This window comes from Urocitellus parryii (assembly GCF_045843805.1).
Source record: "Urocitellus parryii isolate mUroPar1 chromosome 13 unlocalized genomic scaffold, mUroPar1.hap1 SUPER_13_unloc_4, whole genome shotgun sequence".
Classification (NCBI taxonomy): domain Eukaryota; kingdom Metazoa; phylum Chordata; class Mammalia; order Rodentia; family Sciuridae; genus Urocitellus; species Urocitellus parryii.
In genome coordinates this window covers 577,147-590,355 of record NW_027551772.1, presented here as the reverse complement: position 1 = coordinate 590,355, position 13,209 = coordinate 577,147, and the positions used below count along the sequence as shown (strand labels likewise).

General features: G+C 40.9%; 1 protein-coding gene across 1 annotated transcript in view; it reads right to left on the bottom strand.

Moving 5' to 3' along the window:
• Nucleotides 1–5,240: 5,240 nt before the first annotated feature.
• LOC144251435 (E3 ubiquitin-protein ligase RNF213-like) overlaps nucleotides 5,241–13,209 on the bottom strand; it is a 53,588-nt gene continuing 45,619 nt past the window's right edge. Inside the window, 9 exon segments of the mRNA XM_077794352.1 lie at nucleotides 5,241–5,453; nucleotides 7,392–7,570; nucleotides 7,655–7,744; nucleotides 8,177–8,371; nucleotides 8,923–9,000; nucleotides 10,160–10,361; nucleotides 10,587–10,767; nucleotides 11,053–11,136; nucleotides 11,478–11,613. Coding sequence (XP_077650478.1) covers nucleotides 5,300–5,453; nucleotides 7,392–7,570; nucleotides 7,655–7,744; nucleotides 8,177–8,371; nucleotides 8,923–9,000; nucleotides 10,160–10,361; nucleotides 10,587–10,767; nucleotides 11,053–11,136; nucleotides 11,478–11,613 — 1,299 coding nt within the window. The 3' untranslated portion in view covers nucleotides 5,241–5,299.

Below are 13,209 nucleotides of genomic sequence, written 5' to 3'. Positions count from 1 at the left end.
AAAAATGACAGAGAAAGATTTCAGGATATACATGGTTAAAATGTTTTGGGATCTCAAAGACGATGTAAGAGAACAATTACAGGCAGTGAAATATCACTTTGACAATAAGCTACATAAACAAATCTAAGAAGCAAACGATCACTTCAACAAGGAGATAGAGGTTATACAAAAAATCTTTGAAATTAAAGAAATAATAAACCAAATTAAAAACTCAAATGAAAGCAACACCAATAGAGTAGCCCACTTAGAAGATAGGACATCAGACAATGAAGATTAAATAAATAATCTTGAAAAGAAAGTGGACCACACAGCAAAAATGATAAGAAACCATGAGCAGAACATTCAAGAAATATGGGCTAGCATAAAAAAGAGAAAATCTAAGAGTTATTGGGAAACAGAAAGGCATAGAGGTCCAAACCAAAGGAATGAACAATCTATTCAATGAAATAATATCAGAAAACTTTCCAAACATGAAGAATGAATTGGAAATGCAAATTCAAAAAGCCTATAGGATGCCAGATGTACAAAATCACAACAGACCCTTTCCAAGGCACATTATAATGAAAATGCCCAACATACAGAATAAGGAGAGAATTTTAAAAGCCACAAGAGAAATGAATCAGATTGCATATAAGGGAAAATCAATTAAGATAATGGCAGATTTTTCAACACAGACCTTAAAAGCTAGATGATCCTGGAACAACATATATCAAGCTCTGAAAGATAATGGATGCCAACCAAGAATCTTGTATCCAGCAAAATTAAACTTTATATTTGAAGATGAAATAAAAACCTTCCACAATAAACAAAAAATAAAAGAATTTATAGCTAGAAAACTGGTACTACAAAACATCCTTGGCAAAACATTTCATGAAGAGGAAATGCAAACCAGTAATGAAAATCATCAGAGGGAGGTAGTACAGTAAAGGAAAAACTAATCAAAGAAGAAAACTAATTCAAGTTAAATAACAAAAATAAACAAATATGGCTGGAAATACAAACCATGTCTCAATAGTAACCCTAAATGTTAATGGCTTAAACTCACCAATCAAAAGACAGGTTAGCAAATTGGATTAAAAATAATAAGATCCAACAATATGCTGCCTCCAGGAGACTCATGTGATAGGAAAAGACATACACAGACTAAAGTTGAAAGGTTCCATATAATCATAACACTCACATAGACTGTGAAAGCAAGCAGGGGTTTCCATACTCATATAAAATAAAGTAGACTTCAAGCCAAGGTTAATCAAAAGGGATAAAGATGGACATTACAAACTGCTCAAGGGAAGCATACACCAATAAGACATAACAATCATAAATACATATGTCCCAAACAATGGTGAAACTATGTTCATCAAACAAACTCTTCTCAAGTTCAAGAGTCAAATTGACCACAAAACAATAATCTTGGGTGACTTTAACATACCTCTCTAGCTACTAGATAGATCTTCCAAACAAAAGTTGAATAAAGAAACTACAGAACTCAATAATAACACAATTAATAACTTACACTTAACTGACATATATAGAATACTTCAACCTGCATCAAGCAAATACACTTTTTTCTTAGTAGCACATGGATCCTTCTCTAAAATAGATAATATCCTATGCCAAAAAACAACTCTTAGCAAATACAAAAAAGTAGAGATACTACCATGCATTTTATCAGGTCATAATGGAATGAAATTGTAAATCAATGACAAAATAAAACATAAAAATTTCTCCATCACCTGGAAACTAAACAATATGATACTGAATGAACAATGGGTCACAGAAGACATCAAGGAGGAGATTAAAAAATTCCTAGAAGTAAATGAGAACATAGACACAACATATAGAAATCTCTGGGACACTGTGAAAGCAGTACTCAGAGGAAAATTCATTGCATGGAGTTCATTCCTTAAAAGAAGAAAATGTCAAGAAATAAACGACCTCACATTTCATCTCAAAGCCCTAGAAAAAGAAGAACAAACCAGCAGCAAAAGCAGTAGAAGGCAATAAATAATTAAAATTAGAGCTGAAATCAATGAAATTGAAACAAAAGAAACAATTGAAAAAATTGACAAAACAAAAAGTTGGTTCTTTGAAAAAATAAATAAAATTGACAGACTCTTAGCCACTCTAATGAAGAGAAGGAAAGAGAGAACAAAAATTAAGAGTATACGTGATGAAAAAGTTAATATCACAACAGACACTACAGAAATACAGAGGATAATTAGAAATTATTTTGAAATCTTATACTCCAATAAGATAGAAGACATTGAAGGCATTGACAAATTTATTAAGTCATACAATTTGCCCAGATTGAGTCAGGAAGATATGCACAATTTAAACAGACCAATATCAAGTTAGGACATAGAAGAAACCATTAAAAAGCTTACCAACCAAGAAAAGTCCAGGACCAGATGGATACACAGCCAAATTCTACAAGATTTTTAAAGAAAAACCAATACAAGTACTCTTCAATTTATTCCAGGAAAGAGAAAAAGAGGCAGTAATTCCAAACTCAATCTATGAGGCCAATATCACCCTGGTCTCAAAACCAGGCAAAGACACATCAAAGAATGAAAACTTCAGACCAATATCTCTAATGAACATAGATACAAAAATTCTCAATAAAATCCTGGCAAATCGAATAGAAAAACATCAAAAAGATTGTACACCATCATCAAGTGGATTCACCCTAGGGATAAAGGTTGGCTCAACATATGGAAATCAATAAATGTAATTCACCACATCAATAGACTTAAAGATAAGAAGCATGTGATCATCTCTATAGATGCAGAAAAAGCATTTGACAAAATATAGCACTCCTTTATATTCAACATACTAGAAAAACTAGGGATAACAGGAACATATCTCAACATCATAAAGGCTATCTACGCTAAGCCTCAAAACAACATCATTCTAAATGGAGAAAAATTGAAGGCATTCCCTCTAAAAACTGGAACAAGACAGAGATGCCCTCTTTCACCACTTCTATTCAACATAGTTCTTGAAACACTGGCCAGAACAATTAGATGAAAGAAATCAAAGGGATATGTACAGGAAAAGAAGAACTTAAATTAGCACTATTTACTGATTATGTGATTCTATACCTAGAAGGCCCAAAAAACTCCATCAGAAAACTTTTAGAACTAGTAAATGAATTCAGCAAAGTAGCAGGATATAAAATCAATATCCATAAATCAAAGGCATTTCTGTATATCACTGACAATACTTCTGAGAAGGAAATGAGGAAAACTACCCCATTCACAATAACCTCAAAAAATAATATATTTGGGAATCAACGAAAGAGGTAAAAGATCTATACAAAGAAAACTACAGAATCCTAAAGAGAGAAATCAAAGAAGACCTTAGAAAGATCTACCTTGCTCTTGGATAGGCAGAATTAATATTATCAAAATGACCATACTACCAAAAGCACTATACAGGTTTAATGCAATTCTGAACAAAATCACAATGGAATTCCTAATAGAAATAGAAAAATAAATCATGAAATTCATCTGGAAAAATAAGAGACCCAGAATAGCTAAAGCAATCCTTAGCAGGAAGAGTGAAGCAGGTGGCATCACTATACCAGACCTTAAACTATACTACAGGGCAATAGTAACAAAACAGCATGGTACTGGCACCAAAATAGACAGGTACAACAATGGTACAGAATAGAGGACACAGAAATTAACCCCAAAATTACAATTATCTTATGTTAGACAAAGGTACCAAAAACATGCACTGGAGAAAAGATAGCCTCTTCAACAAATGGTGCTGGGAAAACTGGAAATCCATTTGCAACAAAATGAAATTAAACCCCTACCTCTCACAATGCAAAAAACTTAACTCAAAGTGGATCAAGGACCTAGGAATTAAACCAGAGACTCTGTGTCTAATTGAAGAAAAAGTAAGCCCTAATCTTCATCATTTGGGATTAGGGCCCAACTTCCTTAATAAGACTCCTATAGCACAAGAATTAAAACCAAGAATCAATAAATAGGATGGAATCAAACTAAAAAAAAGTTCTTCTCAGCAAAAGCAACAATCTGTGAGGTGAACAGAGAGCCTACATCCTGGGAGCAAATTTTTACCCCTCATACATCAGATACAGCACTATTCTTTAGGATATATAAAGAACTCAAAAAGCTAAGCACCAAAAAAACAAATAACCTAATCAACAAATGGGCCAAGGACCTGAACAGATACTTCTCAGAAGAGGATATACAATCGATCAATAAATACATGAAAAAATGCTCATCATCTCTAGCAATCAGAGAAATGCAAATCAAAATTACTCTAAGATATTATCTCACTCCAGTCAGAATGGCAACTATTATGAAGACAAATAACAATAAGTGTTGGTGAGGATGTGGGGGAAAAGGTACACTCATACATTGCTGGTGGAACTGAAAATTGGTGCAGCCAATATAGAAAGCAGTATGGAGATTCCTTGGAAATCTGGGAATGGAATCATCATTTGATCCAGCTATCCCACTCCTCAGTCTATACCCAAAGGATACTACAGGGACACAGCCACATCAATGTTTATAGCAACTCAATTCACAATAGCTAAACTGTGGAGTCAACCTAGATACCCTTCAGTGGATGAATGGATAAAAATAATGTGGCATATATACACAATGGAATTTTACTCAGCAATAAGAGAATAAAATCATGGCATTTGCAGGTAAATGGATGGCATTGGAGAAGATAATGCTAAGTGAAGTTAGCTAATCCCCCCCAAAAAAACAATGCCGAATGTTTTCTCTGATATCAGGAGGCTGACTTATAATGGGGTAGAGAGGGGGAACATGGGACAAATAGATGAATTCTAGATAGGGCAGAGGGGAGGGAGGGGAAGGGAGGAAGAAGGGGATTAGCAAGGATGGTGGAATGTGATGGACATCATTACCCAAAGTACATGTATGAAGACATGAATTGGGTGTCAACCTACTTTATATACAAACAGAGATATGAAAAATTCTGGTGATTATGTTTAATAAAATTGTAATGCAACAAAATTACATGTATATAGACATAAATTGGTGTGAACATACTTTATACAAAGGTATGAAAATTTGTGCTCTATATATGTAATAAAAATTGTAATACATTCTGCTGTTGTGTATTTAAAAAAAATAAAATCAATAAAAAGTAAAAAAAAAAAATCCATCAGCTGGCACAGTGCATGCTGGCCTTGAATTCAGTGCTATGCCAACACTGTCTTTCCAGCTGCCCTTGAGGCACAGTGGAGGAGAGGGGAGCTATGTCCCCAGCATATAAAGAGACAGAGTAGAGAGTCCTATTTTGCTTGCTGGTCCTGTTTCTGTGCAACTGCCACTTTCCATACAGAGACGCAGCTGGACAGCAGTATCTCTTCTGGGAACTGGGATTCCATTTCTGGAAGAACTTCGCTCTCTTTGGTTTCCATGTAACTCACCAGAGTGTCCCTCAGGCTGCAAAATCAGGCACAAGAGACAGTGTTTAGAGCACTCAGGAGCCTATCAGCTCTCACTCTTTCCAGGACTGGGGTGCTAAGACCAGAAATACTGAGGGTCAGCTTCAGGTCAGCCAGCTGCCCAGTTCCTGAGCTGGACCTGGAGTCCTAGGCTCAAGGCTTCTGGGGGGTGGAGCTTCCTCGATGATGCTCAGCTAGGCCATTTCAGGCACTCCACTGATGGGCCTGTCTGGCTGCATCAGAAACAAAGCTTTGCCACTCAGAAAAAGGAAGGTGTTCCCTCTCATGGTTTTATCTTACCAAAGGTTGCAAATTCTCTAGGAAGGGGAACTTTACTGTACAGGCATGTGCCATACGGCCTGAGGGCAGAAACAGCAAATGTAGCCTGACTGTCCATCCAGAAAGCCAGTCAAGTGAAATACCTGCCTCATACCACACATAAAAGTGAACTGACTAATGAAAGAAATGTGCAATGTAGAACTATAAAAGCAGCAGGAGAAAACAGTATGGCTTAGCACCCTGGGAAGTGATAAGGAAGTATGTCCCTATGGCAGCTTTTTGGGGGGAGGCAGGGGAAGTATGGGGATTGAACTCAGGGATGCTTAGCCACTGTGCCACATCCCCACCCCCAACACTTTAAAAGAAATATATTTTTAGTTGTAGATAAATGCAATAGCTTTATTTTGTTTATTTATATGTGATGCTAAGGAGCGACCCCATTGCCCCACACATGCTAGGCAAGTGTTCCACCACTGAGCTACAATCCCAGCCCACATCTCCACCCCTTTTCAATATTTTATTTAGAGATAGGGCCTTGCTGAGTTGCTTAGGGCCTTGCTAAGTTGCTGAAGCTGGCTTTGAACCTTCAATCCTCCTGATCTCCTAAGATTACAGACACGCACCACTGCACCCAGCCCCACAGAGGCTTTATGAAAAAATCCTATCAATTGACTTCTTACTTCTATCAATTGTAACATGTAGATCAAAGGAAATAATCTATTCTATACAAAGAGCTTTTACAAATCATTAAAAAAGAGATAAAGGAGAGCACTCACCTGGGTTTGATTCTCAGCACCACGTATAAATAAATAAAATAAACATATTGTGTCCATCTACAACTAAAAAATAAATATTTTTTAAAAAGAGTGAGATAAGGGCTGAGTTGTGGCTTGGTGATAGAGTGCTTGCCTCGCATGCATGAGGCCCTGAGTTTGATTCTTAACACCATATAAGAATAAATAAATAAAGATATTATGTCCATCTACAACTAAAAAAATATTTTTTAAAAAGGGATAAACTGGTTAAGGGTGGTGGTATATGCCTGCAATCCCAGCAACTCAGGAGGCTAAGGTAGGAGGATCACATAGTTGATACCAGCCTTAGCAAAGGTGAGGTCCTATCTCAAATTAAAAATAAAAAGACCTGGGGATGCAGCTCAGTAGCTAAGTAACCATGGGTGCAATCTCTGGTACTAAAAAAAAAAGAAAGAAAGAAAGAAAGAAAACAGATCAACTGCCTTGCCCAATAACCAGAAGCTACCAAGAGCTATTTCAGAGGATGATAAACAAATGGTGATAGATTTAAAAATGTGCCCAGCCACACAAGTAGGTGTGAAAACAAGACACCATTTTTTGGCCATTAGATTGACACAAATGTAAAATTCACATAATTTTGGATATTTCAGATTTCACACATTGGTGTAGCTTAATCTACCTAATCTAAAATGCATACTTCTTTGACATAGTTAGGTCTACTTGTTATAATAAGCATATGTGATTTCATAGTTATCTTTTAGAAGTACCCAAAAGATTAAAACCAAAGAAATAAGTTCTCAGTTGCTCTGGTGATGGAGAACAGTAGACAGAGGGTCCTGTGGTAAGGTGGAACTACCTTCATGTCAAGGGAGATGCCAAACATTCTACGTGTGCACACCTACCTCCATTCAGGGTTGAAGCTGTCCTGGGCCTGGGTGTTTCTTAGTTTCAACACTATCAGCTCATGGAGCTCCAGGAGGAAAGCATCTAGGTCTGTGTGATTCAGGAAGGTGCTGAGGAGCTTAGCAATTTCTGGGCTGAGGTCTGCTTTGTACCTAGAACTGATTTCCCAAAAGGGATCCTAAAAAAGATGAACAAGTACAACATCAAAGCCTGGGACCAGTGTGCAGCACCCTCAGTCTGGGCAGAAGCAGGGCAGACTCACTTTCTTCAGTCGCAGTAGCTGTTCCGACTTATGAGCAGAGAGGAATTGCCAGAGGGCAACAGCATGTTTTAACTGACATCTGCTTAAAGCCTGGAAAAGGAAGAGAGTCCCAAGTAGGAGTGAAGGCTCACTCTGAGTGGTACCCAAGGGCACTTCTCCCTAATGTTGTCTGTTTTCATCATGAGGCCATCTCTGTTCCATCCACAAGTCTACCTGCCTCATCTTGGAAACATCTGAGAGTCTCCCCCTCCTGCAGCAGCTTGTAACTGTGAGTATCACCCAGTGAGCAGGTAGTCAATGTCCTCAGTCACCTGTGCATCCTGCTCTACTAGGTGGTCAGCACTGAGCGTCCCTGCCTCTCCTGTTCCCAGTGTGCACTGAAATTCTGTGGACTGGTGAGGGGTGGGATTCCTGACCACCCCTTTCCACAGATGCCTGCACCAGGCTCCTGTGTGGTGGCATTCTGGCAGGAAACTAAGACCAGGTGATCCTGGTTCTCCTTGAAAAGCACACAAGACCTACCTTTAAAACCGGAGTTGTTTGGTCGCTCATTCGCAGGATGTCTTGGACATACACATTTAGGTGCATATTTGGATCCCCACCAGCTGTGCCTAGAAAGCCCAGAGTGACCTCTATGATAGACAGTGCTTCACAGGCATCGCTGTAGGACCGAAGCTCTCCACTGATGGCACCCATGGCCGAGTTGGGGAGGCGGCTCTGAAACCAAAATCAGGACAGAGTCTTGGGTCAGTCTATTACTTCTCCTACTTGGTAAGAGCCCAACTGTGAGCTGCCAACACAGGCAGGGCCAACTATCCAGCACTTATGGTAAGAGCTGATGCTTGTGCTTGAACTGATGCTGAGTGCCGCAGCCTTTCAGACTTTGCACAGAAATCAGCCCAAGTTAACTGAATCCTCCACATGATCCATGAGGACACGGAGAGGCACAAGAGCCTCTCCACTTGTCGGTAGCAGAACCTAAGGAGCATGAGTAACCTTTAGCACCTGAAGCAGCTGCTAATCTGCTGCTGGATATTGATATCTGGTCATGATATCATCATTGAGAAAACAACCCCCAAGGGGTTGGTCTGTTCTCGTCAAGAAAGTTTGGTGATCTGCCATCCTGCTTGCCTCTCTGAGCTCTGGGATCCCTAAGCTCCTCAGGGAGCCAGAAAACCTGGTGCTCACAGCAGACACCAGGATGAGATTGTACTGTCCTTACGTATGTGGATGGAACAATCCTGCAAGAGAGGGTTTATCATGACCACCTGTGCCATTTTGTTCTTGATGTCCACAAAGAGATGTTCGAAGTTCCAGTCATGTCTGTATACCAGCGTGGGTATCCCCTAAGTGAGAAATAAAAAAAAGTTTTTGGAAATTAAAATAGAGGAGGCTTCCATCTGATGACAGATGTATTCTTCAGCAGTGACTCAGTGGAAGTACCAAGCCGGACAGTATATTCCTGGGCAAGGCATGTAACTTTGTTGTGTTCTGATGATTCTGTTCCACAGTAACACAAGTAACACAAGAAATCTAGCCTGGCTACAGTGACCTTGCAGATACTGCCCTGTAGAACAGAGTATCTGCCGACCACAAGACAGGAAGAACGCTGGAGGAACAGGAATGGGAATGTGCATATTTGTGATCTATCCAACAACACTGAGCAGAGACTGTGCACAAGGCAGCCACTGTCAAGATGAATTAAAAATGGCTTTAGCCTCAAACAACTGACAGGCTGACTATAATGAAGGAATAAATACATCTGAGAATGACACCTGACTGGACCTGTAAGGATGAGTGCAGCCACGGTAAGGGACAGTATAGAAGTGCCACTGTGTTCAGGGAGTCGGGAGGCAGTTCACAGGGTTTGATGCAGCAAGGAAGGAAGGGGCTAGAGACACCTGGAAGGTCGAGCTAGGGCCAGGTGACAGGGCCTCTGTGCCAGATGAGGGAGTATGGTGGAGGCCATGTAACTGTCCACATGCTGCAGACTGGCTGGGGGTGGGGGTTCCTGACTGCCCCTTTCCAGGGGTGCCTGCACTGATGCTCCCCGCATAGGGGCATTCTGGCAGGAAACTAAGATGAAGTGGTGCTACTGGCACTGGGCAGCTGGACTGACAGCTGAATGCTCTGAAGTGAAGCCAAGGCCATAGCAGTTAGAGGACGAGAGAATGGGGAAGGTCTGTGTGGTGGTTCCTGGGCATGGACTGCATATGCAACTGAAGGGGTGGCAGCAGTGAGGTCTTCTTGGTGGTGCCATTAACTGTAGTGGAAACCCAGTCCACTGACACTTGAGGCTGCCCTGGGGGACAGGTGCAGACAGTGATGGTGATGTGGAAGAGAGCTGGGGACACCTCCCGGCCCAGAGAAAATGTAGGGACCACAGATCACTAGTGGGGAGGAGATAACACAGACAGCATCCTGGGTGTCACTTGTCTGTTCCCCTTGAAACTCACAAGGGCTGTTCATAACTATAGCAAATCGTTTGCAGAGGGCCCAGCCTACCTTGAGGGTCAGCCGGGGCTTGCCCTGGAGGAAGTGGCTGCTGATCTGCCGCTGGATCTTCTCCAGGTCAAATTCCTGTGAGGTCTCCCCACCTTGCTCCACTTGATACTGGCAGTTGGAGAGAATCAGAGGCATCAGGTCCAGCTCCACTTCGTAACTGACAACATGCAGGTCAGTGACCTCTGAGGCATCCACAGAATAGCTGAGGGACACAAGATACAGGTCTTGGTGTCCAGAGCAGGTGTGTGAGGCCTAGGGCTTTGGGGCATATGCTCCTGCTTCTGCATTATAGTGTAAGCAAGTGAAAACCATGTGCAAACACGGGGCTTTATTGAGGAAGGCTGAGAGAGGATCTGGGGGACAGGAGCTGTTGCTGGCTAGAGTCTGCAGCCCAGCTTGGTGGCAGGGTGGTGAGTTTACGAAGTACCTGTTGTTTTCCTTGGAGAACTTCTCCATCGTGTAGATGATTTCATTATGTAGATTAATCAAGTAGCTAACTAATGCAGTTGAGCAGAGGCCCAGGCCCCGACGCCGGGGCAGGATGACCTTAAAATCTGTGTCCAGATCCAACTCAGAGTTGTAGTAGCCTTTAGGTAACTTGATTTCACCTTTAAAAGACAGGGTCATTACTAAGCAAAGGGATGTTGCTCCAGGCGTTTGTCTGGAGGCAGGGAAAGGGAAGGGAAGCCACGGGCAGCCATGTCCAAAGATCTAGGCCCTGGCTGTTAAGTTTCTAGTGCCCCCAACTCCTTTCTGATCCCATATTTATAGACTCAAGATGACTGAGGGTTACTTTGGAGGTTGGTTCATGTATCCCAGCACCTCCATCAACAGGATGCGTTGCCACACACACAGCAGGGTGCTGGCAGAGCCACATAGAGGAGGACACTTACCATTGGTCTCCAGTGATCGCCTCAGGGCATTCCACGTGGACAGGAAGATGGTGATCCTGTTGTGGAATAGCTGCCTCAGCCCATCTGTTGAACAAAACACTTGGTAAGAGCCCCACGGAAACAATCCCCACCACCACGCTGGCCAGGGTCAAACCACAAGGCGTGCTCCCAAGAACCTGACCCTGTACCTTCCCTCACTCAGCAGCATGTCTGAGTTTCAAGTTTTAGGCTGTATGAGAAGCTGGAGAGGCTGAGGGCTTTCTAGCCACAGCAGTGGCTCATGGCCATCTCTGGGATTTAGCATCCTTTGCCTCTTTCTCTACCTTAGGAACTGAGCCCCACCCTCATGTCCCAGCCTGAATGATCCTTTTGAACCACCAAACATGGATGGTCCTGATCTTGGTTGCAGCAGACAGCAGTCATACCTGAACTGTGACTGCTAATAAAACTCCTGATGGAACAGGAATATTCATCTTCTGGAACATTCTGGAATTGTTTTACTAAATCCCTTTGCAGGGCCAAAATCTCAGGTAAGAATTTCACCAGTCTCAGTTCTGCTTCCTGGAGAAGAGAAGATAGCTCAGTAACACTTCCTCTATTTAATTGAGAAACAACATGGGGTGTACAGATTTTAGGGCAGGCTGGGGACTTTCTGTGTAGTTTAGTTTGGTCAGTGGGTTGTTTTACATGATTATACCCTGAAGCTTGCAAATGGGAAAGGGGTCATCCCATCCTTTCACCAAGTGGTGAGGGATGTAGGATGAACTGGATCAAGTCCCCACTCTCCTCTAATGAAAAGCTCCCTCAAGGACTGAGCTGGGCCCCATCTCTCAGTTTGCACAAGAGTCAACTCTAGATGACCAAAGACCCAGATGTAAGACTTGACCTCTGAAGCTATCAGCAGAAAAACAAGGAAACACTCCAAGACATTGGCATAGGTGATGGGTTTCTGGATAGGACCCCAAAACCATAGGAAGTAAGAGCAAAATGACAAATTGGATCACATCAAACTAAAAAGTTTCTGCACAGCAAAGGAAACAACCAACAGAGTGAAGGGACAACCTAACAGAATGGGAGAAATAGCTGCCAACTCTTCACCTGACAGCAGGCAAATACCCAGAATATATAACTCAATTTTTTTTTGAAATCAAAGTAATCCAATTTAAACATGAGCAAATGATCTGAATAGACAATTCTCAAAAGAAGAAATATAAGTGGTTAACAAATATATGAAAAAAATGCTCAATATAATAGTCATCAAGGAAATGCAAATCAAAACTACAATGAGATGCCATCCTACCATAGTTAGAATGACTCTTATTAAAAAAATAATAAGATAGGTGTGAAATCCCAGCTACTTGGGAGCCTTAGGCAGGAGGATCACAAGTTTAAGGCCAGCCTTAGCAAGTTCTAAATTAGACTAGGCAATTTTGGGATACCTTGTCTTAAAAAAAAAAAGCAGGAAATGGGGGCTGTAGCTCAGAAGTAGAGCATTGCTTGCTTAGAAAGCCCAAGAAAAGGCCCTGGGTTCAATTGCCACTAGTCCCCCATACCCAAAAATAGATGAACCCAAAAATAAAATAATAAATGCTAGCATAGATGAAGAGAAAAAGGAAATCTAATATATTTCTGGTACAACTTTTAATTAATACTTCATAATAGAGAACAGTATGGAGGTTCATCAAACTAAAAAAAGATCTACCATGTGATCCAACTATACCACTCCAAAGGAAATCAGGTATCAAAGAGGTACTGCATGCTCATGTTTATGTGGCACCATTCACAATAAGACACAGAATCAGCCTAGAAGGCTATCAGCAGATGAATGCATAAAGAAGATGTGGTTTAAATTCATAATAGAATATGATTCAGCTATAAGAAAAATGAACTCCTGTCATTTTCAGCAAAATGGATAGAACTAGATGATATTATGTTAAGTGAAACAAGCCAGACAGAAAGACAAGATCAATGCATGCTATATGCATACATGGAAATTTCACACCGATTCCCATTATGTATACAGCTAATGAATTAATAAAAATAAGTAATTTGAGAAAAATTTTTAAAAAAATTGACTCTTGGGCCCACGGTTGGGTGTGAGGTTGCTGAAAGGAAAGACCAAGGCCTACTGCAGTGGTAGCTGATGTGATTTTGGGT